This window comes from Galleria mellonella, unplaced genomic scaffold, assembly GCF_026898425.1.
Source record: "Galleria mellonella isolate WM207_F2 unplaced genomic scaffold, CSIRO_AGI_GalMel_v1 utg352, whole genome shotgun sequence".
Taxonomy (NCBI): Eukaryota; Metazoa; Arthropoda; class Insecta; order Lepidoptera; family Pyralidae; genus Galleria; species Galleria mellonella.
This window is the reverse complement of record NW_026442084.1, coordinates 4,589,039-4,615,936: the sequence shown is the minus strand read 5'-3', so window position 1 is coordinate 4,615,936 and position 26,898 is coordinate 4,589,039. Positions and strand designations below refer to the sequence as shown.

Below are 26,898 nucleotides of genomic sequence, written 5' to 3'. Positions count from 1 at the left end.
ACGGGCTAAAAGCTAGTCGCAAATAGTCTATAGGCGACGGTTACCACTTTCCATCAGGTGAGCCGCCAGCTTGTTTGCCATTCCAATTTGTATAAAAAAAATAAAAATAAATAAATAAATAATAACCATTAAGTCGCCAAAAGATAAACAAATAAACAAACATCCAATTTTATAATTATAATATTGATCATCATCATCATCATCATTTCATCATCAAAAATTCATTCTAGTTAATCATTTTAAGTTGTTAAATTATTATTATTATTTAAACTGTTAACTGCCCATTTCTAAATATAAGTCTCCCACCTAAACTGCCATAAAGAATAGTCCCGAGTCATCTTCAGCCACTGACTCTGGGCAATGCATTTGAGGTCGTCGTTCCATCTAGCGGGGGGATACGTCCTACACTACGTTCATAATATTAGTAATGATACACTCAGAAAACGAATGAGGCTCCCTCTATCGAAAGTGCTGACCGTTGCCTAGACGCATGGGGGGTATCATGGGCGAAACAGTATACTCTGTTATGTCCATGGTACTATTGCTCATATCTATAGGCGATGGTTACCATTCTCCATCAGGTGGGCCGTCAGCTTGTTTGCCATTCTAAGTTGTATAAAAAAAAGTCCAGTATTATTAACGTCACAGAATACACTGTGACGTCAATAATAAACGTCCGTAAAAATAGCAGAGAAAATATTTGTGGCAAGATGTTCAAATACTATTTGGATAGTAATTCTCTTGTTATAGTTTGTTTAAATATGTCGCCAAGCTAACAATCAAGCATACGGCCCACCTGGTGCTTAGTGGTAAACGTTGTTTTGACTTTTGCAATATCAGGGTTGTCACCTTGCATTTGAGCGTAAATATTTTTTAATCTTTAAGAACCAGTTTTTTATAACATGAATCAGTTATTTTTAAAAATATATATAAAAACTATACTACTGAAGTGGATTAAAATTTCCTATCAGAAAATATAATCTTTTAGATAAAAATAATAATTACAAATCGATTTAGAACTGACGGAGTTATGAGGTAACAAACATATAAGCAACAAACCGAATTGAAAACCTCCTTTTTGATGTCGGTTAAAAACAAAGTTGATTCCTGAAGTCTGTACGTTTAGATTTTTTAAACTATGCAACAGATTTTTAATGTAGTTTTTATCAATAGATAGAATGAATCGAGAGGAAGATTAAAGATATAGTTTAACCCTTTGCACTCCAGCCTAGTAACTAATAGTGGATACCAATAACTTATTATTGGGGGGAAAGGGATTGTTAGTAATGACACAGACAATATAATACTATTGGTAATGGAGACTGAGAACCCCATTGCTAGCAATATACCCAACCAGGTCGACCTCCTCGCGGTTGTCCCTGGAAACTATCATGGTTAACTCCTGATGAATTCATCATGATGGGCTAACTGACCTGTTTTCATTGTCATCTATCACCCTTCACTGGTGCTCCGCAAGCGTATACCGTTAGCGCAGGCGGGGTTACCATACCATTTTCACCCATAAAAAAAAACTAATAACTTATTATAATGTAAACAAAATAAACAGTCAGTAAAACAACCGTGTCGCTGTAGCCGCGACAGTGGATTTAATGTTAGCATTTTAATGTCGCAAATACGACGACAACGGAGTGCAAAGGGTTATATTGCTTTAAGTAAATTTGTTGAAATATAATGATAATTGTTCAAAATATCAGAAGAAATCAATTCGACTAAGAACTTTCATCGAAAACGCTGCCTAATCCGTTTGAGATATAACAAAACAATGTATGTTAGAATTATTTTTGTTTTATAGGTCTACAAAAAAAATCACAAATGCATTTGTCTATCTTTTAATAATAACTTACTATACCCATCTAATTCATACTCATTGCAACAAGTTAATGGAAAAAAATGTACGCATATATGCTTTATTAGCCGTGCGAAGCTAAGACGGTTCACTATTGTATAATAAAAACATTTCACTAGGTACATTGTAATGGAAGATGTTGTCTTAAACAAATAAATACTTTATGTAATAAGTGACCCGTTTCGGGTCCAATCTACATTCACTATTTGACATGTTGGTAGAACAAAAAGGATGGTACGTAATGAAACGAGCGCGTCACTTTACATCGGCCGAGCGGTCCGATTTGAAAAAAGTCGAACCAAAATAAAAATAAGTCCATCATAACTCGCTCCAAGGATTTCATATTTTAAAATAAGCATCTGCTTTGAATAAAACACAAGTGCCAAGTCACGTTCGTCGGCTCCCTTGAAATGTTTTGATCACATTTTTAACGGCCGGGGGCGCTGTTGTGCCTTTGTCTGTACTGTAGATTATTTAGTCTATACTATTGAATCTTAATTATGGCTAGGTGTTCTCTATTTATTGTTATTATTTACTTATTTATAATGTTCAACAGCGGAGAGTTAATAGCTGATATGATGACGATGATGATTCCCTATTTGGAAGTAGGTACATAGATTTTTTTATACCATGAATGTGGCAAATAAGCATACGGCCCGTTAGGCAAATGGTTATTGTAGCTTATAGACGCTTGCAACACTAGGGGTGTCACGTGCACGTTGCCGATCCTGAAAAACTTAATTACCTTAATATATCTACCTTTTTTGAAGAACCCCATTTTCAACTCACAAATCTTTAGGGAAAACTTCGGTAGGGAACTCATTGCACAGCCGAGCGTTCGCGGGAGATCATTCCTCTGAAACCGCACTATACGTGACCATTTAGGTTCAAGTGTGTGAGAATGAATTCCCTGTCGATGGCGAGCGGTGCAATGCTAAAAAGTAGCTGTAGGCATCATTTCAAATAATGCTTCAGCACACAATCCGTTACACAAGCGATAGAATACACATAGGGAGGCAGTCTCGTCTTAGACTTAAGGACTCTATTCCGCGTATGACGTTGAAATCATCGACAATTCTTATAGCTAGTCTTTGAACCGAGTCAAGAGGACCGAGCTGATAACCAGGAGAGAATAATACTACATTAAGTATATTTTTTAATTAAAGAAATCGTATCAATAACTCCGCCTACGCTATTAGATTACGCCGGTGAGGTACAAGTGAGGGATGATAGGTGAGGACGAAGTCAGTTTTTTTTATACAACTTAGGATGGCAAACAAGCTGACGGTCCACCTGATGGAAAGTGGTAACCGCCGCCTATAGACATGAGCAGTACCATGGACATAACAGAGCCTGTTTCACCCATAATACCCCCCATGCGTTGCCATTCCTGAAGACTCAGGTGTTATTCCTCTGTAGCCAGTAAATTCACGCCATATACCACCCTTCAAACCGAAACACAGCCATGCAAATGCACAGCTGCTTCACGGTTGAAACACGAATGGGACAGAGGTACCCAAGCAATCGACTTTTGTACAGTCCTCTGGTAAAAGTCAGGTAAGAGTCAGTTGACTCATCATGACGAATTTATCAAAAATAAATTACGAGTATCCAAGGGGAATCTCGTGGAGGTCGATCTGACAGAGAATATTGAGAGTAATGGAGCTGGAAGAACCTATCACCAACAATCCACTCTTTTTACAGTTTGGTATATTTTATTTGGAGTGGATACTAACTTGGGGTCAGTAATAGAGCAGGTATCACTAAAAGAAAACTGCACGAAAATTGTTTGCATAGTATGTCTGTCCCGTTCTTTGCTATGAGGTTTATTTAGAATCGGCAAGACCCACTTAATGCCCCTGGTATATTACAGACGTTCATAGGCTACGGTAACCGCTTACAATTGTGGGGAAAAGGGATTGTTAGTAATGGAGACTAACGGCTCTATTGCAAGCAATATATCCTATTACCTATATACCTGTTAAAGGTTGACCTCCACGCGAGTCCCCATGGGTACCATCGTGGTAATTCTTTTTAAATTAATTGCGATGGGCTACCTAACCTTTTTTATCCTCATCTAATATTTTTCACTGGTGCCCCGTCAGCATATACCGATAGCGCAAGCGGGGTTACCATTTCATTTTCATCTATTAAAAAAAGTGCTTGACTTTTAAACCACGATTCTAATAATCCCTTTCCCTAAGGATAATGGAGATTAAGTTGCCTCACTGATAATACAATACCAGGTCGACCTACACGAGGCCTCATTAAACCGTCGTGGTTAATTTTTATTGGATTCGTTATGATGAGCCAAATTGTTATGTACATACTGTACATGTAGCGGCCAAGACTTCAGAATAATGTTTCGCGGTATAATTAGTTTTAACAAAAACTTACCTAATAACAAGGTAGGGGGGAAAGGGATTGTTAGTAATGGAGACTGAGAACCTATTGCTAGCAATATACTCAACCAGGTCGACCTCCTCGCGGTTCCCCCTGGAAACTATCATGGTTAATTCCTGATGAATTCATCATAATGGGCTAACTGGCCTGTTTTCATTCTCATCTATCACCCTTCACTGGTGCTTCGCCAGTGTATCCCGTTAGCGCAGGAGCAATCACCAATCAGAAAAAAAATAACAAGGTAATATTAAACAGGTTTAAAAATTTAATGAATTAATCAATTTTTGATATATGAATTGTTATAGGACATCAGCAGGCTGTCTTATGGTCGGGCCGATAAGTTGTATTGACATAAACTATAGACCCATTGTCGTGTAATAATGTATGATTTAATATCATATATAAACATATATAAAGTAATTAAACTTATAAAGATGATTCCGATAAATAAAACAAGATTATTATTATTTTAAGATATACATATTTATTTATAAATTACGCGGTCACATGATATAAATTAATTATGTACAATTAAATAATACAGTTAAATTTATATAAAAATAATATCACGGATTTTGGCCGCGTCTCGCTGATGACCGTTTCCAAGATATTTTGTGGTGGCTTAGAAAATATCATAGAAAGGGTCGGTTCGTTAGTGACTCGGCCGGAATCCATGGCAACATTGATAAATTCAAGCTTATTTTAAAAAGGAAGCTGCAATAAAGACTGTTAGGCCAGGACGATAAATAAAAATTATAAACAAAAGAGAAATTAACAGTGGATAAATTCGACAATAAATAAATTAACATTAAATAGTTAACAGTGACTAGAGAGCAAGGATCCGATCGTCCAAGCGACTTCTCATAGGCATTCGATAGGGTGTAACACTTAAAGATACTTAATAAATTAATAAATAATTTATATATAAAAAAAAAAAAACTCCTTTAACATTTTGACTCCGAATTGTATAAAAATCGTAATCCATACGCAAATATTCATATCATAATCCAGTTTGAGAAAAAAATGTGGGGGTACCACAAGGTAATGACTTGGGTCCCACGTCAGTCCATGAGTATTACACATCAATAACGTTCAAGTAGAAAGCAGCTTGAGAGTCGCCCTTGGAGCCGACAGCGCGGGCCTGGTATTGGCCGTTGTCGTCAATGTTGCATTTGGCGATCTCGAGCCGGTACCGCGAGGTGCCTTCCATTGTGAACCTGTACCTAGAGGACGTCTCGTCGATGGGTTTACCATCCTTCAACCATTGGAGCTGGAGTGGTGGCTGTAGATTAAATACAAATATTAGTAAAACATACGAATAACAATCACAGATTAATTGTAAAGCAAATACTATTTGTAAACCATGATCATATGGCTATAAACCATTGTAACTTTTAGGTATCGAATAAAATGGATGAACGCTGTTCTCTGAGGTACACCTTTTTACTTAGTTCAGACTCAAATGATAACTAGTGATCTAGAGAAATAGAAACAGATATACTCATGATATATCTCATGATATACATATATATTATGTATACATTATGCAGGAATCGAATTCGCTATACCACAAAAGAAAAATTAAGGAGTGAAAATAGACTAATAACTCCGCCTACACTCATGTTACTAATGATAGTTGAGGATGAAGTCAGGTCAGTTGTAACGAATACTCCAGGAATGAATTACGATGTTTTCCAAAGGGACCGGATGGAGATCGTCCTGATAGGACACGGGCATTACTAGCCCCTGCAATCATCTCCACTAAAATCATCATGATGATGAAATCACCTTATCCAGCTCTGTGGTGAAGACGGCTGGCTCCCCAGCGGAGACCGTCGTGGAGGCAGGGAAGGCGGCGTACTGCGGGGCAGTGGGCGTCTCTCCGGGCACCGTCACCACCAGCGTGCAAGATGAGAATGATTCGCCAGCGTCGTTGAACGCTTCGCATGTGTATACACCTGAGCAGCAGAGAATCTTATTACTATTATTACTGTGAGGATGACGCCCTCTGGTATCAAAAGTTTCTAGTTTGGCGTTATACACAAAAGCCTCTGACGTGGCTTACTGGGCAACGGTTTTTCGTACGGTTTCTAAGGACATTAGAATGAAATCCCTGTCGTTTTTATTTAGATTTTTAAGCAGATTGGAATGGCAAACAATCTGACAATCCGAGTGCATAGTGTAAGTTTTAGACAACTTAACATTACTACAGCATTAGAGTTTACTTGAAAATTTAACTCGATATAAAATTATCGATGTCAATGGAAATTACAGAAAATGCTTGACCAACTCACACTTGACATTTTCTTATAGAAAATTGTAACCATCGCCTATCGACATAAATAACAATATAGACGTCACAGAATACACTGTGCTACACCTAATTTGTTGCCGTTATTGCTGAGCACCATAATAATTCCCTCGAGTTCCTTCTGCATCATTATTAAATGAAAAATGGCATTTAACGCCATCTCTTGTAGTAATTACGAACTATTTGTTCTAAATACATACCGGCATCTTCAGGGAATATCTCTGCGATGCTCAGCTTGTGTATATTCGCCTCGCTCGAGTACTGGAAGTCCTTGGATGGCTTGATCTCTTTGTTATTATGTAGCCATACTACGTCGAAACGCTCTGCTCCAGTTATCCTGCAAATAAAAGATATTAGAGCGCCATCTATTGATGAATTTGTATTGTATGTTGTAAAGTCAATAACTGTTGTACTGTTGAGGATGGTATATAGATTAAAAGCCCATATGACAGAAAGTGGTAACCGTTGCTATATTAGCATAGAAGATTTTGTTATCTCTACTGGCAAATAGAGATTGATGTTAAAATAACCTCTATTAAGTATGACAGGTAACATAAAAGAGGTGTCCAAGTGACGTACGTGACGTAAATTAAGTGTAAGGTACCCACTAGATGGAGCGACGATCTCAAATTTCAGGTAATCAGTGAATGTAGGTGACTCAGAACCATTCCTTATAGTAATCTCTATGGGGAAGGCTTGCGTTCAGTGGTGAGTAATTAATAGCGGGAATAATGATGAAGCTTGACAGGGACATCATCAACTGTGTTTACAGCACAGTATCATGTGATGAAAAAGTGATGATGATAAAGATTGACTGTAATGCCATCTACCGTATTATACAGGACAGTATCCAAACCTGCAGGAGAGCGTGACTGCGTCACCGTCGTTGACAATCTGCGACTTGGCGTGATCCACAATCCTGGGTGGCTTATCGCCCAATTTAAGAGAACCGCTCGTCACGTTGTTTTCCATTGCTGCAATAATAAAAAATTACATTTAAATCAGTTTGTTCAAAAAAATTACATTTAAATTAGTTTGTTCATTCGTCGCTGATGTTCGTTTCTAATTTACTAGTTTTAGATTATGTATCCTTTTAAGTGTAAAAGATCCAATAAAGTTAATTCAGTTGTCTATCTGAATATTTTACGGTTTTTTTTCGTTCAGCTAGCTACTATGTCTTAATACAGATGTTACTTGGACTCATTTCGATACAACCAAAATTGTATCTTATGAATTGTGATTAAGATTTAAATTTTAGCGTTTTAAATCCCTTTTTTCAATAATAATATAGCCAGAACATCATATTTAAGAGAGACTTTATCTAGAACTAAATTTAGCGTTCACGATCAAAGTACATAACGAACATAATTGGAAAAGGTTATTGAACAAGAAATTAAGAAAAAAAATGTGGGTAAATAATACACTGTCTTTGACTATTATACCGAGAATGTTTTTGGTGTAATAAAGAGTTAAATAAATAAATATATAATAAAATGCTGCACTTACGTTTAACACTGACTTTACATTTGGTCTCAATCTCGCCTTGGCTGTTGATGGCCTTCAGGGAGTACACGCCTTCATCTTCAGGGAATACCTCGCTGATAGCCAGCGATGCCACGCCATTCTTGTATTTTAGATCCACAACCTGGTTGATGAATTATATAACGTATTTATAATATGATTCTTTGTTTTTTTTAAAGGATTTATGTGTGTAGTTTATTATGAATTCATTTGCCAAAATATTTGACAAAATGTTTTATAATTAAATAAATTAATTTTCGTAAACAAATGAATACAGAATTTAGTGTTATATTATTTTTAACAGTATTTAAAATATTAAAACTTAAAGTATGATATAATTATGATATTAGCATCAAAAGATTAAGGTAGTCTTTAAAAGTTAATTAATGTATGTGACACCTCCTGGCTGCAGTGACCGTTTACCAACAAACGGGCTGTATACTTGTTTGCTACCTTTGTGGTATAAAAAAGGTTTACAGAATTATACTTTATTGTATTTATACAGATATACCTATTAATTTTTTGTGTTTTTATGGTTAAACATAATTAAATTATTTTATTAAAAATATTCATTATTTATATGTAATTTGCGATAAGATGAAAAATTATTTAAATAAAATGGTGGTCATATTTTGTTGATTTTACCATAAAGACTCTCCAAGTAACAAATTCTGAAAACTTTGGAACATTTTTATTAATTAATCGATTTTTTTTATTTATTGGACATCAGCAAATCATTTTATGATCAGGTCATTTAATCATTTGTTTGTATTTTCATTAAGTTTTATTAAAACAGATTATTTATACTATAATCTGTATATGTAATATTAGTAGAGGATTTTGTAATGCGTATTCGTGTAGGTGCGTGTGCGTGCGTGCGTGCGCGTGCGTGTACGTGTGCGTGTACGTGTGCGTGCGTGCGCGTGCGGCGGCTCACCTCGGAGGAGTGCAGTGGCTTGCCGTCCTTGTACCACTGCACGCGCGGGTCGGGGTCGGCCCGCACGGCGCACGACAGCAGCAGGGGCGCCCCGTCGCGGGCCACCGTCGTGTCGGGCAGCGCGCGCGCGAACGTCGGCGCGCTCATCTGGGCGTCCGACGCCGGCACTAACGGACACAACCGTATGTTTTTACTCGTTTACAGATGCATTTATACAGGACATCGCGTCCTTACTATATGATACCAGTGTTACCAGATACTTGTAGTATTGGGCGCATTATGGGGTAGAGTGCAAATTAGGGGCATAGAGCAAGTAAGATGCACGACCTTTGGCTACTACTGAAAAAAGAGAGTCGTCTGCCATCGATTGGGATACCTCAATTTTCTTTCAATCCCTCATTCGAGTTACTATCTAATAATGTAACTAGAATAGTACAAAAAAATCAAGAAAAAACTAACAAAAAATATAAGAATTTATATTGTACAGCGCCCTATATCGTAATTGAAACATTCTGTAAACACTACGAAATAAAAAAAAATAATGACAATTATTATAATATTTTATCAAAGACAGAAATAATTTCAGACTGAATAGGCACACCCACTCTCACTTATCTAATATTTATTTATTTATTCATTAGTACAAATATGTGTACATGGCGGACTTAATGCTAAAAGCATTCTCTCCCAGTCAACCATAGGGAAGTGTCAGAATACTCGAATGCGGTACTACTAATTATTGATATACATACATACTAAAATTACATATATAAACGAATAATAACAAATATACTTACACATATATGATATATACTATATTATACATGAAATTAAGAATAATATAAAGCACTTACTGCTCGGATATCACTTTTTTATGAAAATTTTACTGATTTATGTCTTTCCTATATTAATTATTTATACATTCTATCAATTTTAAGTTTCCCTAATAAAGTAAAATAAATTATAAACAGTACTGTACTTACAGACTAATTCCTTAGTAGCACTACGTGATCTGGACGACGTGTCAGAGTCTAACTTGGCCCCGTATTTCTTCTTGCTAGGGTCCACCGACGTCTGCGGGGAGAACTTGGGTCGGGGGCCAGCTGCATGTGTTTTTGGTGGAGGGTCTATTGTCACCTGTAATTTGAAAACAGTTTAGAAATATATTGTCGATTTTTCAAAACATTTGTACGAATCACAATATAATAGTTAATTTTCTTCCATCAAGTGGACCATCAATTTATCAATCACAAAGAAAAATATCGTGTGGTCCCGGCGTAGAACAGGTCACCCCTTCCTTTCCCGTGGGTATCGTAAGAGGCGACTAAGGGAAGGCGAGGGATGGACAACAGCGTTCCTCTTAAAACATTTTCAAAGCCGTGCGTTTGCCAACCCGTTTGCCAAACATAGCAGCTACTGGCAAAACCCCCAACCGAGTGGGTTATGTTCAGCAGTGGACAGTTAAAGGCTGATATGATGATGATGAAACAAAATCACTTTTCATATGGTACCTTAGCCATACAACTGTAATATATAAGTAACTGTAACATATAAATAAATACTACTGAATATAGCGCCATCTAGTTCCAAACTAAGCACACTCTATACTATGGGAACTATATAGACAGCTGAAATGTATTTTTTTGTATATACGTACCTACTATATATAGAAAACACCCATATCAATACAAACAATCATACTCATGATACAAATACAATACAAATATTTGTATTGTATCCTCGAGGGTACAAAAAATTGTATTTTGGACTTAAGGAAGATATATTATATAAGGCAGTATATTTATTTATTTATATATTAAACCGCTACATTAACATAGTTGCCAAAATATAATAAAAAACATCAAATATCAATTCTAACCTTTGTCTTTGTGATAATGGCGGGCGGTGCCGGTTTGATCGGCTTCTCGATGTACCGCCGGTCGCCAGAGTAGAGGAAGTTGTGCGCAAGCGCAGCCTGCTCTGGAGACACCACCTCGCCTGCGGAGAAGAAACACTCTTATAAATAACATATATAGGCACAAGTAGATAATTTTATCGTCATAATTTAGGCCACATAAATGCAAAATGAGCTTCCTTGGCTCAATTCAAAGACACGCTTTTCGAATTATATAGGACAGTTGGAGGTCTTTAAATATCTCTAATTTTTACAATAACGTTATGTTAGTTTATTCTATTTATTTATTTATTTATTAGTACATGTATGTGTACAAGGCAAAATTAATGCTAAAAGTATTCTCTTCCCATTCAAGATATTGTCTTCCTTAGTTTTTTTTTTATCGCTTGTTACATGGAAGACGATTTGGGAAATTATTTAAAACTATCACTCTATCTCTTTTTCTGTACAAAATATTTTTGGATAAACTGTTGAATGTGATCAGATTTGAACAAGGAGCAATACATTTAGCAGCTTCTATCTTTGACGCACCATATATAATGGAATCTTCCTCACAGAATCTATGCTAAGTATAACTTGGACCTTCAAAAAAGGCCTACTCAAGCCAGAATAATGCGGGCTGCAGGTTAAATGAAATTTTGCATTGGACCTGCGGACTACATAGACTCCAAAAATCACTTACCACCAGGTGACTACGGAGTCAATACAGCAAATGCCAATAAAAAAAAAGATATAATATGTAGTGTATGGCTTCAAACAGCATACCCTCAACGATGACGACGCAGGAGGTCTCGTCGGTGCCGTGGATGTTGGTCGCGACGCAAGTATATTTGCCGCTGTCCTCGGGCCGGCAGTCCACGATCTCCATCGTCACTACACCGTCCGAATGAGTCATCGAGTAGTCATATTTGGACAGCTCCTTCTTATCCTTGTACCTGTGGTGCATTACAATAACCCATTATAGTTTCCTCGCTCGCTATGGACTGGAAATTCATATGCCAGTAGTTGCCACGCTTGGCAAGCGAATTGGCAACCGCAATTAAGCTATGAAGGTGTTTTAAGAGGGACGCTGCCCATCCCTTATCTTCCCTTAGTCGCCTCTTACGACACCCACGGAAAAGAAAACACACGGACCATTTGACAGTTATCGTTTGACAGTGACAGCTACATTATCCAGGGGGGAAGAATTGTTAATAATGCGGACTACTACCAGTCCCATTGCTAGCAATATATCCTGTCAGGTCGACCTCCACGTGGTCCTTCCTGGAAACCATCGTGCTGAATCCCAGGTGTATTCATCGCGATGGGCTAACTGACCTGCCTTTTCATTCTCACCTGTCATCCCTCACTGGTGCCCCGCTAGCATATATCGTTAGCGCAGACGGGATTGCCATTCCATTATCATCAATTAAAAAAAAGCAGGCGTGTGCGGGCGCATGCTGCGACAGCTACCGACTCACCATTTGACTGTGGGCGTGGGTTTCCCGCTGAGGCAGCAGAGCAGCTTGCAGGTGTCCCGCGCCTGCATGACGCGCGGCCGCAGCTGGAACGTGAACACGGGCGCCGTCTCGCTCGACTCCTGCCAGAACGTGTACGGCAACGGCTCGCGGCGGCGCGGGGCTTCGGCCAGGTGCTGGCGCTGCACTTTAGGCACCGCTGGTGGACATACACACACACACACACACACACATTATATATATAACGATATACCTTGCTGATTTAACCCTTCTTTGCATGATTTTTTTTATTAGTGAAATAAATCAAGGTGATATAATTCATGTTCAAAATTAAAGGAAAAATGGTTAAAAAATAAAGTTGACAGCTATGTTTTTTTTCTGCAATGAAAATTAAAAAGGTATCCAGACACGATCAACTTAAAGTGAACTTTTTATTTTATATAATTTTTAGGCATTCAATGTTATGATGGAAATTTCCACCATTATACAAAGAAGGGTTAATGAATTTGTTACAGAAAATGAAGACAATAGATTCTTCTATTTTGACATAAATATACTAGTTGTTTCCCGTGACTTCGTCTGCTTGAATACAGATACAAAAATGTAAAAAATTCAATGTGTTAAGTTAGGATATAATCTACAAGTGTATTTAATTCAAATACAATGAGCCGTTTAAGCGTAATCGAATGACGGATATGCAAACATCTTTACAAATTTTACATTTATAATATTAAAAGGATATCACGATAAGTTAACTCATAACACATGTTAATATTATGTGCATCAGTTCCATATAGAAAAAGCTGAAAGATAAAATTTCCCAAAATGTTCCATATGTATGGAATATGTATACTAAAATATATTATCATATCAGCCATTAACTGTGTACTGCTGAATATAAGCCTCCTCACATATGGGAGGGGGGGGGGGGGGTTGGTTAGACAGAATTTGTCACACTTAGCAGGCGGGTTGGCGATCGCAGTTAGTCTTTTTTTATTACCAGTACACTATTTTTAGTGTCCAAAATATTGAATGTCAACTACTTTACCACATAACACATAAAAAAGCGTTGTCAACGATCACTTAAATAAAGACTTTAATTTACCTCAAATACGGCACAATTTTCTTTACACCTCAACTTTCTAATTCCACGTATTTAATTATGCAATATTAAACTTCATTTAAATGTGGGAAATAAAAACAATATGTATCGGCACTCGAATGCAAATTAACAATGCATCGAATAGATCAGTGCATGCCAACGGACTCACAGCGGTACGAGAATAGAAAACGCATTCGTGACCCAATTGTTAAAGCAATAGCTAACGTGAGGATTATAATACTAATTATCTATATAAATCAAAATTTAATACTGTTCGTTTGTAAGTAATTAAGAACGCTTAGATTTGATTTGGGATTGAGAATGATTCTCGAAAGTCTGATTAAGATTATTAGGTAAAGAATAATTTTTCTGGAAGAAATCCCTTCGTAGAATAAGTCCGCCTACGTATATTTTCGATATAAACTGATGTCTGTATTAAAAGTGAATGTACAAAAGCATATAAATACATAAATAAGACTTTGTTTCACAAAAAAATATGGGCTTCATTTGTGCCAAAACCAGTTATTTTAAATTAAAAACAAAACTACTAAACAAATTTTGATTAAATTTCTAAGGAACTAATATGGAAGTATATCCTATCAGTAAAAAAGAATTTTCCAAATCAGGTTATAAACAACGAACTTACGAGATTACATTTTTTTACTAAATGATAGGTTGTGGTAGATATACCAGAGGAAGACTTTGTACAATACTCGATTGCTTGGATACCTCTGCCCCATTCGTGTTTCTACCGTGAAACAGTTATGTTTGCATGGCTGTGTTTCGGTTTGAAGGGTGGGATATGGCGTGAATTTACAGGGTACAGAGGAATAACACCCGAGTCCTCAGGAATGGCAACGCATGGGGGGTATCATGGGTGAAACAGTATACTCTGTTATATACATGATACAGCTCATGTCTATAGGCGACGGTTACCACTTTCCATCAGGTGGGCCGTCAGCTCGTTTGCCATTCTAAGTTGTATAAAAAAAATCCTCATTTGATGGAAAATTACAACACACAAGATGAAACGAGCTCACTCAGAATATAACTTTAGAATAGAATAATATAATTAGGTATTTGGTCCATTAATTTTTCTTCGTTTATTATATTTTTCAAACTTTTAATACATTGAAATAGAAATAGCAAGTAATCTCCTATAACACATAGAAATTACTTCAAAGATATTATATATCCTAGTTGATTAAAAATTAAGGAATCTACATGGAAAAGAGATCGAATTTTACCGCAATGAACGAGGATGGAGATACAAATAAAAAAAAAACAAACTAAGTATTTAGGAAATGTCCATGACATTTTTTGTATTTGGAAATTGAACTGAATAGGCAATGAATTATGAGAAGCGACAAATTACACAAACTTTTCGAAAAGGAAGGGGGGGAATTACTAATTATGAGATCTAGCAACCCCATTGCTAATATCATACTATGTTTTTTTTTGATGGATGAAAATGGAATGGTAACCCCGCCTGCGCTAACGGGATACGCTGGCGGAGCACCAGTGAAGGGTGATAGATGAGAATGAAAACATACCAGTTAGCCCATCATGATGAATTCATCAGGAATCAATCGTTATAGTTTCCAGGGAGAACCGCGAGGAGGTCGACCTGGTTGGGTATATTGCTAGCAATAGGATTCTCAGTCTCCATTATTAACAATCCCTTTCCCCCCTATCATACTATGTTAAGACCTCTAACTTTGAAACCGACGTGGTTAAATCCTGACGAACGGTGTATCGTTACGATGGGCTAAACTGGCATGATTTCATCCTCATCCATCACTGGCTATCTCTTCATCAGCATATATCGACAGCACAGACGGGTCTCTATTCCATTTTTACTCATCGAAAAACAAAATACAATAAATTCACCGCGGGGAACAAACCTGCGACCTTTCTAAAGCGACCAATGTCTCCTATCACCGCTAGATAATGTCACGTCTGGCTATAATTTAACTTCGTATACTCGTCACATTTGTAATGTTGCACTCAATTTAATTGGTAAAGGTCGCGCTGCAAATTACTTCGTCTGATTTATTAGCCGTCCGCTGCACTAAGGAAATAATTTAGATTGTTCTATAGTAGTTTAGGTACATTATTTTGTGTCTATTTCAATAAGTATCGCATTCGACTTTCACATCAAAGGCTAGTCAACTTTTTAGATAAAGAATGCTACTTGCACTATTATAAACTACGTACAGTCTATATTAATATAAGTAAATAAGAGAGATTTGATTGTCTGTTTGTAAGAATCTCAAACACTATTCTATTTTAAAAATTCTATATATTTTTTTTAATTTTCGTCATATTACTTGGAATGCATAACGAGTTTCAATTTTTAATTAGGTATATATGGGACTTCGCCGTGTAGTCCCGGCATAGAATAGGCCACCCCTTCTTTCCCGTGGGTGTCGTAAAAGACGACTATAGAAGGGCGAGGGGGTGGGCAGCAGCGTCTTTTTTATAACATATTCAAAGTCTAACTGTGATTGCCAATTCGCCTGTCAAGCGTGACAACTATTGGTAAAACCCTCAAAGGGGGAGGCTTATGTTCAGCAGTGGACAGTTAAACGCTGATATGATGATATAATGATATGATGATGATGATATGATGATAATGATGATATAAAGCTACATTATCAGCGAGTAATGGGGGCTATAAATTATTTTCTAAAATTCTATCTAGCCGTAGGAAGTCAGGCATCCCGCCTGACTGATTAGTAATATGTAAAACGGAAGAGTTTATTTGTTTAAACGGGTTAATGAAACGGGTTAATCTTTTTTATGACAGTCGGATTTATAACTTATTTTTTGCATTTGCTAGCTCATATTATAAAACTTTAAAGGATGTATCAAAGTTTCTCTTTACATTTGGTATTCACGGATATTTTTATACTATTATTAATTTCCTAACAGACTGTACTAATTATTATAAAAAAATATCGACAGAGACAAGTAGCACATTTATTCAATTTATCCTGGACTGGACAGGTGAAAAAAAATTCATTCTTAGCCACAGTGGGTAAAGTGTGTAGGGTCAAGTGGAACTGACGGAATGTCCACGAAATATCTTATATTTTATAGAACCTCATATCAAACGATTACAAATCAAAAACACTGTAATTTAAATAAAAACAATAGCTTTTGTTAGAAATATTTTAGAAGTATAACATTTTATAGTTCCCTTTAATTTGTAATGAAATTGTTTCACTATATGAATAATTTCGCAGAACCCTGAATACTTTTTTACGAAACCCCTGGGTTCCGTGGAACCTACTTTAGGAATCACTGGTCTATGATCTAGTAAAAAATGTAACTAGGTTTGGCTATGATTCAGCTCTCTTCTGTTCGACGCTTGATGAAGTTAGTTTGTCTCTCCAATTATATTTCAGTTATTCAGTAAATTATAAAAATGCAATACATTCAGATATTGTGCTTGTAAGTTACAAGAAATAAATCGAAAATGGAATCCAATAATTTTCAGTTTCATTTATCAAACCATCAAAGCCATGTACGCAATATATTTATAGGGGGGAAAGGGATTGCTAATGATGGAGACTGAGAATCCCATTGCTAGCAATATACCCAACCAGGTCGACCTCCTCGCGGTTCCCCCTGGAAACTATCATGGTTAATTCCTGACGAATTCATCATGATGAGCTAACTCGCCTGTTTTCATTCTCATCTATCACCCTTCACTGGTGCTCCGATAGCGCAGGCAGGGTAACCATTCCATTCTCACCCATCAAAAAAAAAAAATATACACATTATACATAGAAATCCCTCAGAATAATACGAACACTCATAATCATTATAAATGTGAAAGTCAGTTGGTTTGTTGCGTCTTATCGCTTTAACGGCGTAACTGATCATTATGCACTCGATTTGGAAAAGGACATTTGGAGAAGGCTCTTTTTTATCCAAGTCACTGAACATATCCCGATCACGCAGACGAAGTCACGGATAAAAGATAGTATTTATATAAATGTTTGTAACGATGTTACAAAAAGGCTGGTACTTACGTTGCACGTTGAGGAAGACCACCTCCTCGCGGAAACCGTAGTGGTTCTCCGCTCTGATGATGTACTCGCCGCGGTCCTCCAGCTTCGCGCGATTTATTATGAAGTAGTAATCGTCGCCAGCATATCTGTACCATGATAAGGCAACAATTAGTTGAAGTTGGCCAGTGGAAGACTAAGATCACGATTTTTTAAGGCCGAGGGAATGTAACTCTCATGAGACATGATTTTTTTAAGGCCGGGGTATGTAATTCTCATGAGACGTGATTTTTAAGACCGGAGGTCTGTAAAAAAAGTTAATAAAAGGTGAAGTCAAATACTCAACCAGTCTTTATTTTAATTTTATATTTAGTTTTTTTTTTTTAATATTTGTTTTATGCTAGTCTTTATCACATTTATTTTCTTTGCATTGGAAGAAGAGAACTATTAGTAATGGGGCCTGGTAACACTATCGCTAGCACCGCACTCTTTCTATGTTTATATTTTTTTTTTATTTAATTATCATACATAAATACATTAAAAAAATTTTATTTTTAGTACCACTTAAACCTCTTGGGCTTGTGTGTGATACTTTACATTCGGTTCTCAAATATCACTAACTATATATATATATATATATATATATATATATATAATATTTTTATATAATATTATATAATAACATAATATATATATATATATATATATATATATATATATATATATATACCTCTTCATGAATTTGACAGACTGCCGGAGCTCGTGGTTGTTCCTCGACCAGGTAACTGTGGGCGCCGCTACAGCGATGATGCGGCAGTACAGCTTCACAGACTGTCCCTCGTAGCAGAACGCAGATTGTGGCTTGATCACGAACCGAGGCGCCGCTTGCCGGCGATCTATAGTTATTAGGTATTAATACAACATGAACATTTATAGCTAATCAGAATTACCTACATATTGATATTATTATATATGCTTTAATACCTATCGATGAATATCTAGTATATGAACGCACCCAAATTTTCTCACATATTTTTGTCGAGAAATTTGGGTGCGTCCACAATGGATGATGAGAAATGATTACACAATTTGTTTAAATGCGCGCTATTTTAAAACAAAAATTTAATTTGTATATTGGATATTTTTGTATATCAATATTTTTAATGCTATTTTGGTCAACTCCTAAACTTTATTCAAGTAACATTTTATATAGGAACTTTGAATAGAATATATAATTTAGGCTTTATTATACCCAATTTAATGTCAAAAATTGATAGATATATAAAGGACATATAGTTTATAGACTATATCTATATTAGGGTGCAAGTAATTATTTGTGTGAACACATCTCAAGTTACAGCGAGAACTCACCGAACTGTCCGTCGTAAATCTTCCATTTCTCGATGAGCAGTTTGCGCAGCGAGCTGTACTCGCTCAGCCTGCCGATCGGCAGCACGAACGATGACCAGTTCTAAATATAGAGCGTAATTATTATTATTTTTTTTTGTGATAGATAACAATAGTTTATGAAAAAAATAACGTTAACAAAAGTCGTCTATACTCTCTATCATACTTACGTTTCTATTATAAAGGAACTGTGCTGATACATGGTTGCATTTTGGTTTGAAGCGTTTGCCTAGCTTGTGTCTTTCTCCATCCCATATAATACGTGTACCCGAAATTTCACAGTGATTGGTTAAGCCGTTAAGGCACTATAAGGTAACAAACAAACTAACAAACACACTCACTTTTACATTTTACATATTAATAAGAATTACAACAATAAAACATTACTGTTGTAAGTAAACTATTGCTCACAATTGATACATGGTTGCATTTTGGTTTGAAGCGTTCGTCTAGCTTAAAGCTTACTTATAACATTGTGTTGTAATTATTGTGAATATATTGTTGGTGTATCTTTTATAAATAAACAAATAACAGAAAAAAACAGAAACAGCAATGTACGTACGTCGTAGCGTCGCCGCAGCCGGTCCCGCATGGCCTCGTAGCGGCGCGCCTCGATGGTGGCGGTGCGGCCGGCCGCCGCGTCGCCCGCCAGCCACTTGTGCATCAGGCACTCGTGCGCTGTCATGCGTTTCCTGCCACAGAACACAAACAACCACACTTTAATACCCATTTTTACTTTTTACTACACCTTGCTGACCCGACAGACATCGTTGTGCCCCCTACCGCCATCTACCGGACCCGTTTCTTATTGTCGGGATAAAAACTATCCTAAGACCACGCCTCACCATCTGGAGAGAGCTTAGATCCAGTGACGCGGGGTAGTTGTCCCCGCAGTTGAAACTGGGGCAAAGGGGTTTGCCCCGAGGCCCCCAACTAATTTCTCCTAGAAGGGTCTAGATAACCCGGATTGATTGAAACTACCTTATCTCTGAAATTGCAACAAACAATACGTATTTAGGTACTGATGTCAATATTAAATTTTTTTATGCAACTTAGAATGGCAAACAAGCTGACAGCCCACCTGATGGAAAGTGGTAACCGTCGCCTATAGACATGAGCAGTACCATGGACATAACAGAGTGTACTGTTTTGCCCATGATACCCCCCATGCGTTGCCATTCCTGAGGATTCAGGTGTTATTCCTCCGACCCAGTAATTTCATGCATTGATTGAAATATTTGTATTTTTTTTTTTTTTTTTTTTTTTTTTTTTATACAACTTAGAATGGCAAACAAGCTGACGGCCCACCTGATGGAAAGTGGTAACCGTCGCCTATAGACATGAGCAGTACCATGGACATAACAGAGTTTACTGTTTCGCCCATGATACCCCCCATGCGCTGCCATTCCTGAGGACTCAGGTGTTATTCCTCTGTACCCAGTAAATTCACGCCAAGTATTGGCAGCTAACACTAGTTTGTATGGGATAAAGAATAAGATATACAAGTTTTTAGGTCTTTCCTGTTTTCTTTTTTCCAAAATTTCTCTTAATTAAAAAATTCCAAGGACTTCTATAAAAAAAATGTAGTTTAGCCATTTTCAAATTTTGCGCTTATCACGTTGAAATGGGGTGAAAGATTTCCTGTTAATTAACAAACTATTACGAAGTTTCATTATTTGTTATTATTTTCATTATTAATGTATCTCTTTCAGAGAAAAGTCCTCCCTTCCTAACAAGTTGTTAAACTAATTGTCGCATGTATTGTTTAAGTACAATAAAGAAAAAATATATATATATATACCTATATTTGTGCAATAAATTAATTGAAATAAATATAATTAATTCGACCGCATATAAATTTAAAATGTATAAAAATAATAATTAAAGCAATATATACTAACTCCTTGTTTTTGACGAGCAGCCTCCTAATGAAGTCTTTCGCATCATCTGACACGTGTTGGAAGGCTTCCTCGTCGAATTCCCAGTCGCATGCTTTCACATTCTTCAGTGTTTCTATGTCGTTATTGCCAGCAAACGGTGACAGTCCTGATAATCTGTTACAACAAAAAACAGTCTATACTAGCTATATTTTATAATTATTAATTGAATAAATCTGCCTTCTGGTCCCGGCATGGAATGAGCTACCCCTTCCTTTTCCGTGAGTGCATAAGAGGCGATTAAGGGAACTTAAAGTTCGTGGGATGGGCAAAACCATCCCTCTTAAAACATCACCAAAGCCTATCTGCAGTTGTCAACATGCCTGCCCAGTGCAGCAACTACTGGTAAAGCAGGAGGCCTATGTTCAGCTGTGGGCATGCACATGCAGTTAATAATAATAATTTTTATTTCGGACTTTATTGGTCCATTAATATATATATATGTGACCTGTAATACAGATATTCTTATACCTATCTCAGGCACCAGTCTCTCACAATTATATTTATAATTTGATTACTTTAATATAAGCATGTCTCATTGTATTTCACTGTGATGAATTGTGAAGAGAAAATAAATCTATTTATTATTTATATATAATAAGTAGATATAATAGTAAAAAATAAAAATGGATATTATGTAATAATAAAATAAAAAAATAGCGGAAAAGACGGAGCATAAAAAGGAATATGTTGAAAGATATATATAGAGACAAGAAACTAAATAAATACTAAATTTAAGAATAATTTAAGATTGTCTTTCAAAATAAAAATTCAATTGCGGCAAAACCGGTTATTTCGATTTAAAAATTGAACTACTGAGCTGATTTTGGTAAAATTTATATAGGATCAATTTAAAAAAATATATCCTTTCAGATATAAAAGAATTTTCTATATCGGTTTTTAACTGACAGAGTTATGAGGTGACAGGTTATTAGTTTTTATTATTCAGCATTGGACAAAGAGGAAGTGGAAGACCGAGGAATTACTACTACATGGGACAGATAAAGGAAACATTAGGTGTCATGTCGTATAGGGAGATCAAAGATATGGCCTGGGATAGAGCTGGCTGGAAGAAGGTGCTTGAATCAGTTGCATCGACAAGAGGAAACTCTTAAATGAAAAGAAAAGAAGATTGGACAATGTATCCATTTTATTGATGAATTTTATTAAAAGGCTTTGAAATTGAATGACTTACAAGACGTAAGCCAGCACACCGACGGCCCACATGTCCGTGTAGAAGCCGACAGGCTCGCGCTCGACGATTTCCGGGGCGGCGAACTCGGCTGTGCCCGTCGATATCTTCACCACCTCGTTCGGGTCCAATTTTGTGGCTAGCCCGAAGTCAATGATCTAAAACATATTTAAAATTATTGTCACATGTTTCTTAGTGATAGACCGATCTTTCCTAGAGATTACAGTATGGGATTCTTAAGGGCGTATTAAGGTTCCGTAAGAGTCTGCAACGCGTGTGTGACATCCCTGCAGTTACAGACGTATAAGCAACAGTAACCGCGATTACCATCAGACGCGTCATATGCTTGTCTGACACAATAGTAGTATAAAAATTCTGTTTCTAGATACTTTGTTTTTATGTAGATATATATAAAGTCCCGGATAATATAATAAATAATTATAACAAATACATATAATAAAATCGTAACTGGTCGCTGTTTGTACATGGAAGATATATAAGAAAAACTATTATAGAGGGGTTTTATGAAAGTAATACAACCTAGATTATTAATTTTTAAAAATTTCGTCGGTTTGTTTATTTGCCTGTATGTCTGTTTGTCTGTACGTACACACTAATCTCAGAAACGAGTTAACCGATTTAAATGCGGTTTTCACTAATGTGTTGCATATTGCTCCACTTAACATGTGATGTTTGTTTTATTGTATGAGCAACACGCAAGTTTCTTGCTCGTTCTTCTTGTGATGAGACAGCTTTCCGAACGAGCGGTAGATTAAAAAAAAATGTAATGACTTTTCAAAAGTGCTTCAATGTAAGTTTATTTGAATAAATGATTTCTATTCTATTCTATTCTATTTCAATCGGTTCATAAATAAAAAAGTTATATCAATCTAAAGAATCACATATGAAATGCTATTAAAATACCCGATCAGTTGAATTAGCCGAAACTTTTTTATTGTATGTATTGATTTTCGAAAATTCTGTCTACTCGTGCGAAGCCGGGTCGGATCGCTAGTATTAAACAAGATAATAAAACACAGCAAAGAAAAAAACATCTGTTTTAAAAACGAAAAAAAACCTTTTATATAATTTTTTTTTTTGTATGTATGTTTTCTATTTTTGTAAATGTATATCTGTATTTGTCTCTATTTGCACCTATGTTGAAGTAACACAAATAGATTATTATCTATCTAAACTACAAACCAAAGCTATAACCCTACCTTGACATCAGTGCCGGTCCTGGTCTGACACATCACGTTCTCCGGCTTGAGGTCGAGGTGGATGATGTTCTGTTCGTGCATATGGCGGACTCCCTCGCAGATCTGGCGCATGTAGTGGGCCGCCTCCGCCTCGCTCATGTTGTAGCCTGGCTCTGTGATGCGCTCGAACAGCTCGCCTCCAGACAAGCTGGCAAGTCGGAGAGTATTGTCAGTTATGCTCTATGACTTTATAGACATTTGAATTTAGAATACGACAAAAAAAAACATTGGCATAAATAAATAAATAAATAAAAATATATTAACAATTTTGAATAGTCTTTTTTTATGAATCTACCTCCCAGTTTGAAATGTAATTTTAGAAGAACTTTTAAATTTTTAATCACATATCACAGAATATATAGCAATAAAATATATAATAAAATATTCGAAGAATTCTATAAAAAAAAAACTATCTACTAATTATAATTCGAATCTTTATATATATATAGAAGCCAAATCAATATTTTGTTAAAATTTTCTCTATCTTTTTATTGTGTATGTTTGTTCCTGCATTGCATAAAAACTGCTGTATCAAATTAGATGCGATTTTCATAGTTGTATGTTTTATAATGATACGTTATCTAGAAGTGGTCTATTTCATTGATTTTCTTATTACTGCTAATGACTACTAAGCTAGTCATTTATTAAAAAAATCACGTGAGTAATCGAAAATAGAAAATAAACATTAGCTACAGTCCAATAAAGTATTTTAATGGCTAATTTAATATTTAAAAGTAAATCAATAAAGCATTACTCACAATTCAAAGATGAGCACCATCTCATCATCGTCTTCGAAGGCGTCGTGTAGATTGATCAACTTCCTATGGTGCAACTGGTTCATAATGTCGATCTCCTTCTTTATGAGCTCCTTCTCCATGGCGCCGCTCACCGGTATGAACTTAGCCGCGAAGTAGTTGCCGGTGCTTCGCTCGCGGCAACGGTGCACCACGCCGAACGCGCCTGTGCCTACAACAGTGCACGTTACATCACGCCTCGGTTTTTGGATTCTATGCCGCTCTCTACAAAGTCTAGATTCGCTCGTGAGATTATAGATGTTTTAAATGGTAATGTGTTTGGTTCGATATTTAAAAATACTTTTTTTTTTATTTATCATAAGTATAATTATCTTCCGTAATCATAAAAGAAGGCTAAGGAACCTTTTCAAGCGAATTTAAAAAGAAAGAAGTACTCAATTTGGTTGTATTTTTTTTTATATTTGTCACCTCATAACTTTGTCAGTTCGAAACCATTTTGATTTTCTTTTTTATCTGAAAGAATATACTTCTAGTTTGAAGTCATAGAAATTTTATCAAATTTAGTTGAAGACTCTAGTTTTTAGATAAAAATAACTAATTTAATCCCAACTAAAGTCAGATTTTTTGTTAGGCACAATTTTTAATATTATTAATTCAATTGTTCTGTCTCTTTCTTCCGAGCTATTTTCTTCATTTGATAAACAGTATACATTTATTTATATTAATCTATTATAGTATTTTGAGTGGTTTTATTTTATAAATAAAATTATTTGGATTAAATACAATATAAATGGAAAATAAAACAGAATCAAAGACGATCTCAATTACCTAATACTAATTAAGAACAATGGAATTTATTATAGGTATATTAGAAATTGTAAAACTTTGATCATTCTATAATCTCACGAAGGAATTTTCTCGTAAATTATATAGTACAGTCAAGATCAAAAATGTTTCGTCAAACTCTTGGTATTATATATATATAAATATTTTAACAACCTATCTAATATATTTAATAACGACTACATGATATTACCGTATTGATATAAATGTGTATACAAAATGTCATTAATTGTTTCTACATGTTATATATGAGGCCTATCAAATCAAAAACTGCTAAATCCAAGTCTGTCAAATGTTCAGGAAACTACAAAAACTAATATTTTGTCAAGAATATGGAACGATATTAAATATTTTAACCCAGATAAAAGAAAATTAGTTTGTTTTATACAACTTAGAATGGCAAACAAGCTGACGACCCACCACGGTCGGCGGCTACCACGGAAAGTGGTAACCGTCGCCTATAGACATGAGCAGTACCATAGTAATAAGTTGCCATTCCTGAGGACTCAGGTTGTTATTCCCCTGTACCCTGTAAATTCACGCCATAATATCCCACCCTTCAAACCGAAACAGCCATGCAAATAAAACTGCTTTACGGTTGAAACACGAATGGGACAGAGGTATCCAAACAAACGACTTTTGTACAAAGTCTCGCTCTGGTAAAATTAGAATATTAGTAATAAATTAAATTTTAATTAATAGAACATTTAATTAAGAGAAATATTTGAATACAGAGTGAAAATGAAATCGATTTTATGGCGTTTAGCTGCCTTTAATTTTATAGGCCTCATATGTATAATTAATTTGCAGATTTGTCAAAGAGAGTAAATTGTTGGTCGAAATAATTTTGATCTGACCGAATTGTGCCAATTAAATGTAACTAGGAAGACGCGCATTCCCGTTAAAATATTGTCTTGTGACATATATACGAGTGTATAATGACAAAGCTTAAAACCGTGCACTTGTTCTACTCTATATAATACTATATATAATAGTATAAAATAATATTTATTTTTAATAGTGTGTTTTGTTTAAAAACCTATAACTTAATCAAATTATGTAATTTAGTAAGTCTGTATGAATGGACACCTGTATAACGGAAAAACAAAATTGTTTAATGCAATACATATTTTATACATACACATAATTTGGATTTTCCTTTTAGAATAGTCCGATACGAATTTGAAAAAACAAAATCTATATGCTCAAATTTAAACCTTAACTAGACCAAAAGTCATAATTTTAGCCAAGGTTCGACTAAAATTATAAATTTTGGAAAGCTGCCCACCCATTTGCTTTAAAAAAAAATAAGTTATAGATTTCTATTTTACACCATTAATAAATATATGTATTTAATATTTAAAATACCACATGCGTATACCTAAATATTTATATACATATATATGTACGTATAATATAATATAGAGTATGCGTGTGAGACAGAGAGATGCAGAAAGAGATGCACTACATCGATCTATTCACACACAGACCTCCGGCGCGTTTCCTTTTAGATGACGCTCTCACGAAGTCACCTGCGAAATTGAGTTCTATGTACCAAGATTTATAGTTCAAAATCGGCTAAGTTAGTATCGTACTATGTTAATAAAAAAAACTAGTAAAATCTGTGTTGATTTTATAAAACTGAAAGTGACAATACAACTCTTTCAGTTCTATCTTGCAGAAATGATATCTTGTATATAATTTTAATATAAAAATATTAATGTACAGTCTACTGCAAAAGTTTGTTATAGTAAAGAGGTAAATACAATTGAATGTGTACAAACGCTTTTGTTGCCGACTGTATCTACATACGTATGTACAATGACAATATTAAAAATAAATTTTGTGTGTGTATGTGTGTTTTGATGTATTGAACGTTTAATATCATTTCTGTATCGCAATACTACAATTTCTAAGCAACTTCGTGAGTCATATTTACTACGTTCAATTAACATGCCGATAAGTCGTTTATATTC

General features: G+C 35.6%; 1 protein-coding gene across 9 annotated transcripts in view; it reads right to left on the bottom strand.

Annotated features, from left to right (window-relative positions):
- Positions 1 to 4,728: 4,728 nt before the first annotated feature.
- LOC113519393 (twitchin) overlaps positions 4,729 to 26,898 on the bottom strand; it is a 143,987-nt gene continuing 121,817 nt past the window's right edge. For 6 of the 9 annotated variants that reach the window (XM_052896992.1, XM_052896998.1, XM_052896995.1 and 3 more), the window contains 4 exons: positions 26,413 to 26,454; positions 24,083 to 24,290; positions 23,286 to 23,472; positions 22,050 to 22,223 (listed from right to left, as the gene is read on the bottom strand). In XM_052896992.1, coding sequence (XP_052752952.1) covers positions 22,065 to 22,223; positions 23,286 to 23,472; positions 24,083 to 24,290; positions 26,413 to 26,454 — 596 coding nt within the window. In that variant the 3' untranslated portion in view covers positions 22,050 to 22,064. Of the gene's footprint in view, positions 5,553 to 6,058; positions 6,229 to 6,781; positions 6,919 to 7,437; positions 7,556 to 8,087; positions 8,227 to 9,039; positions 9,207 to 10,022; positions 10,177 to 10,918; positions 11,038 to 11,719; positions 11,890 to 12,414; positions 12,611 to 17,553; positions 17,679 to 18,259; positions 18,426 to 18,900; positions 19,001 to 19,498; positions 19,629 to 20,837; positions 20,991 to 22,049; positions 22,224 to 23,285; positions 23,473 to 24,082; positions 24,291 to 26,412; positions 26,455 to 26,898 lie in introns of those variants that run through there. The other 3 variants (XM_052896996.1, XM_052897000.1, XM_052897001.1) reach the window with 2 other exon arrangements.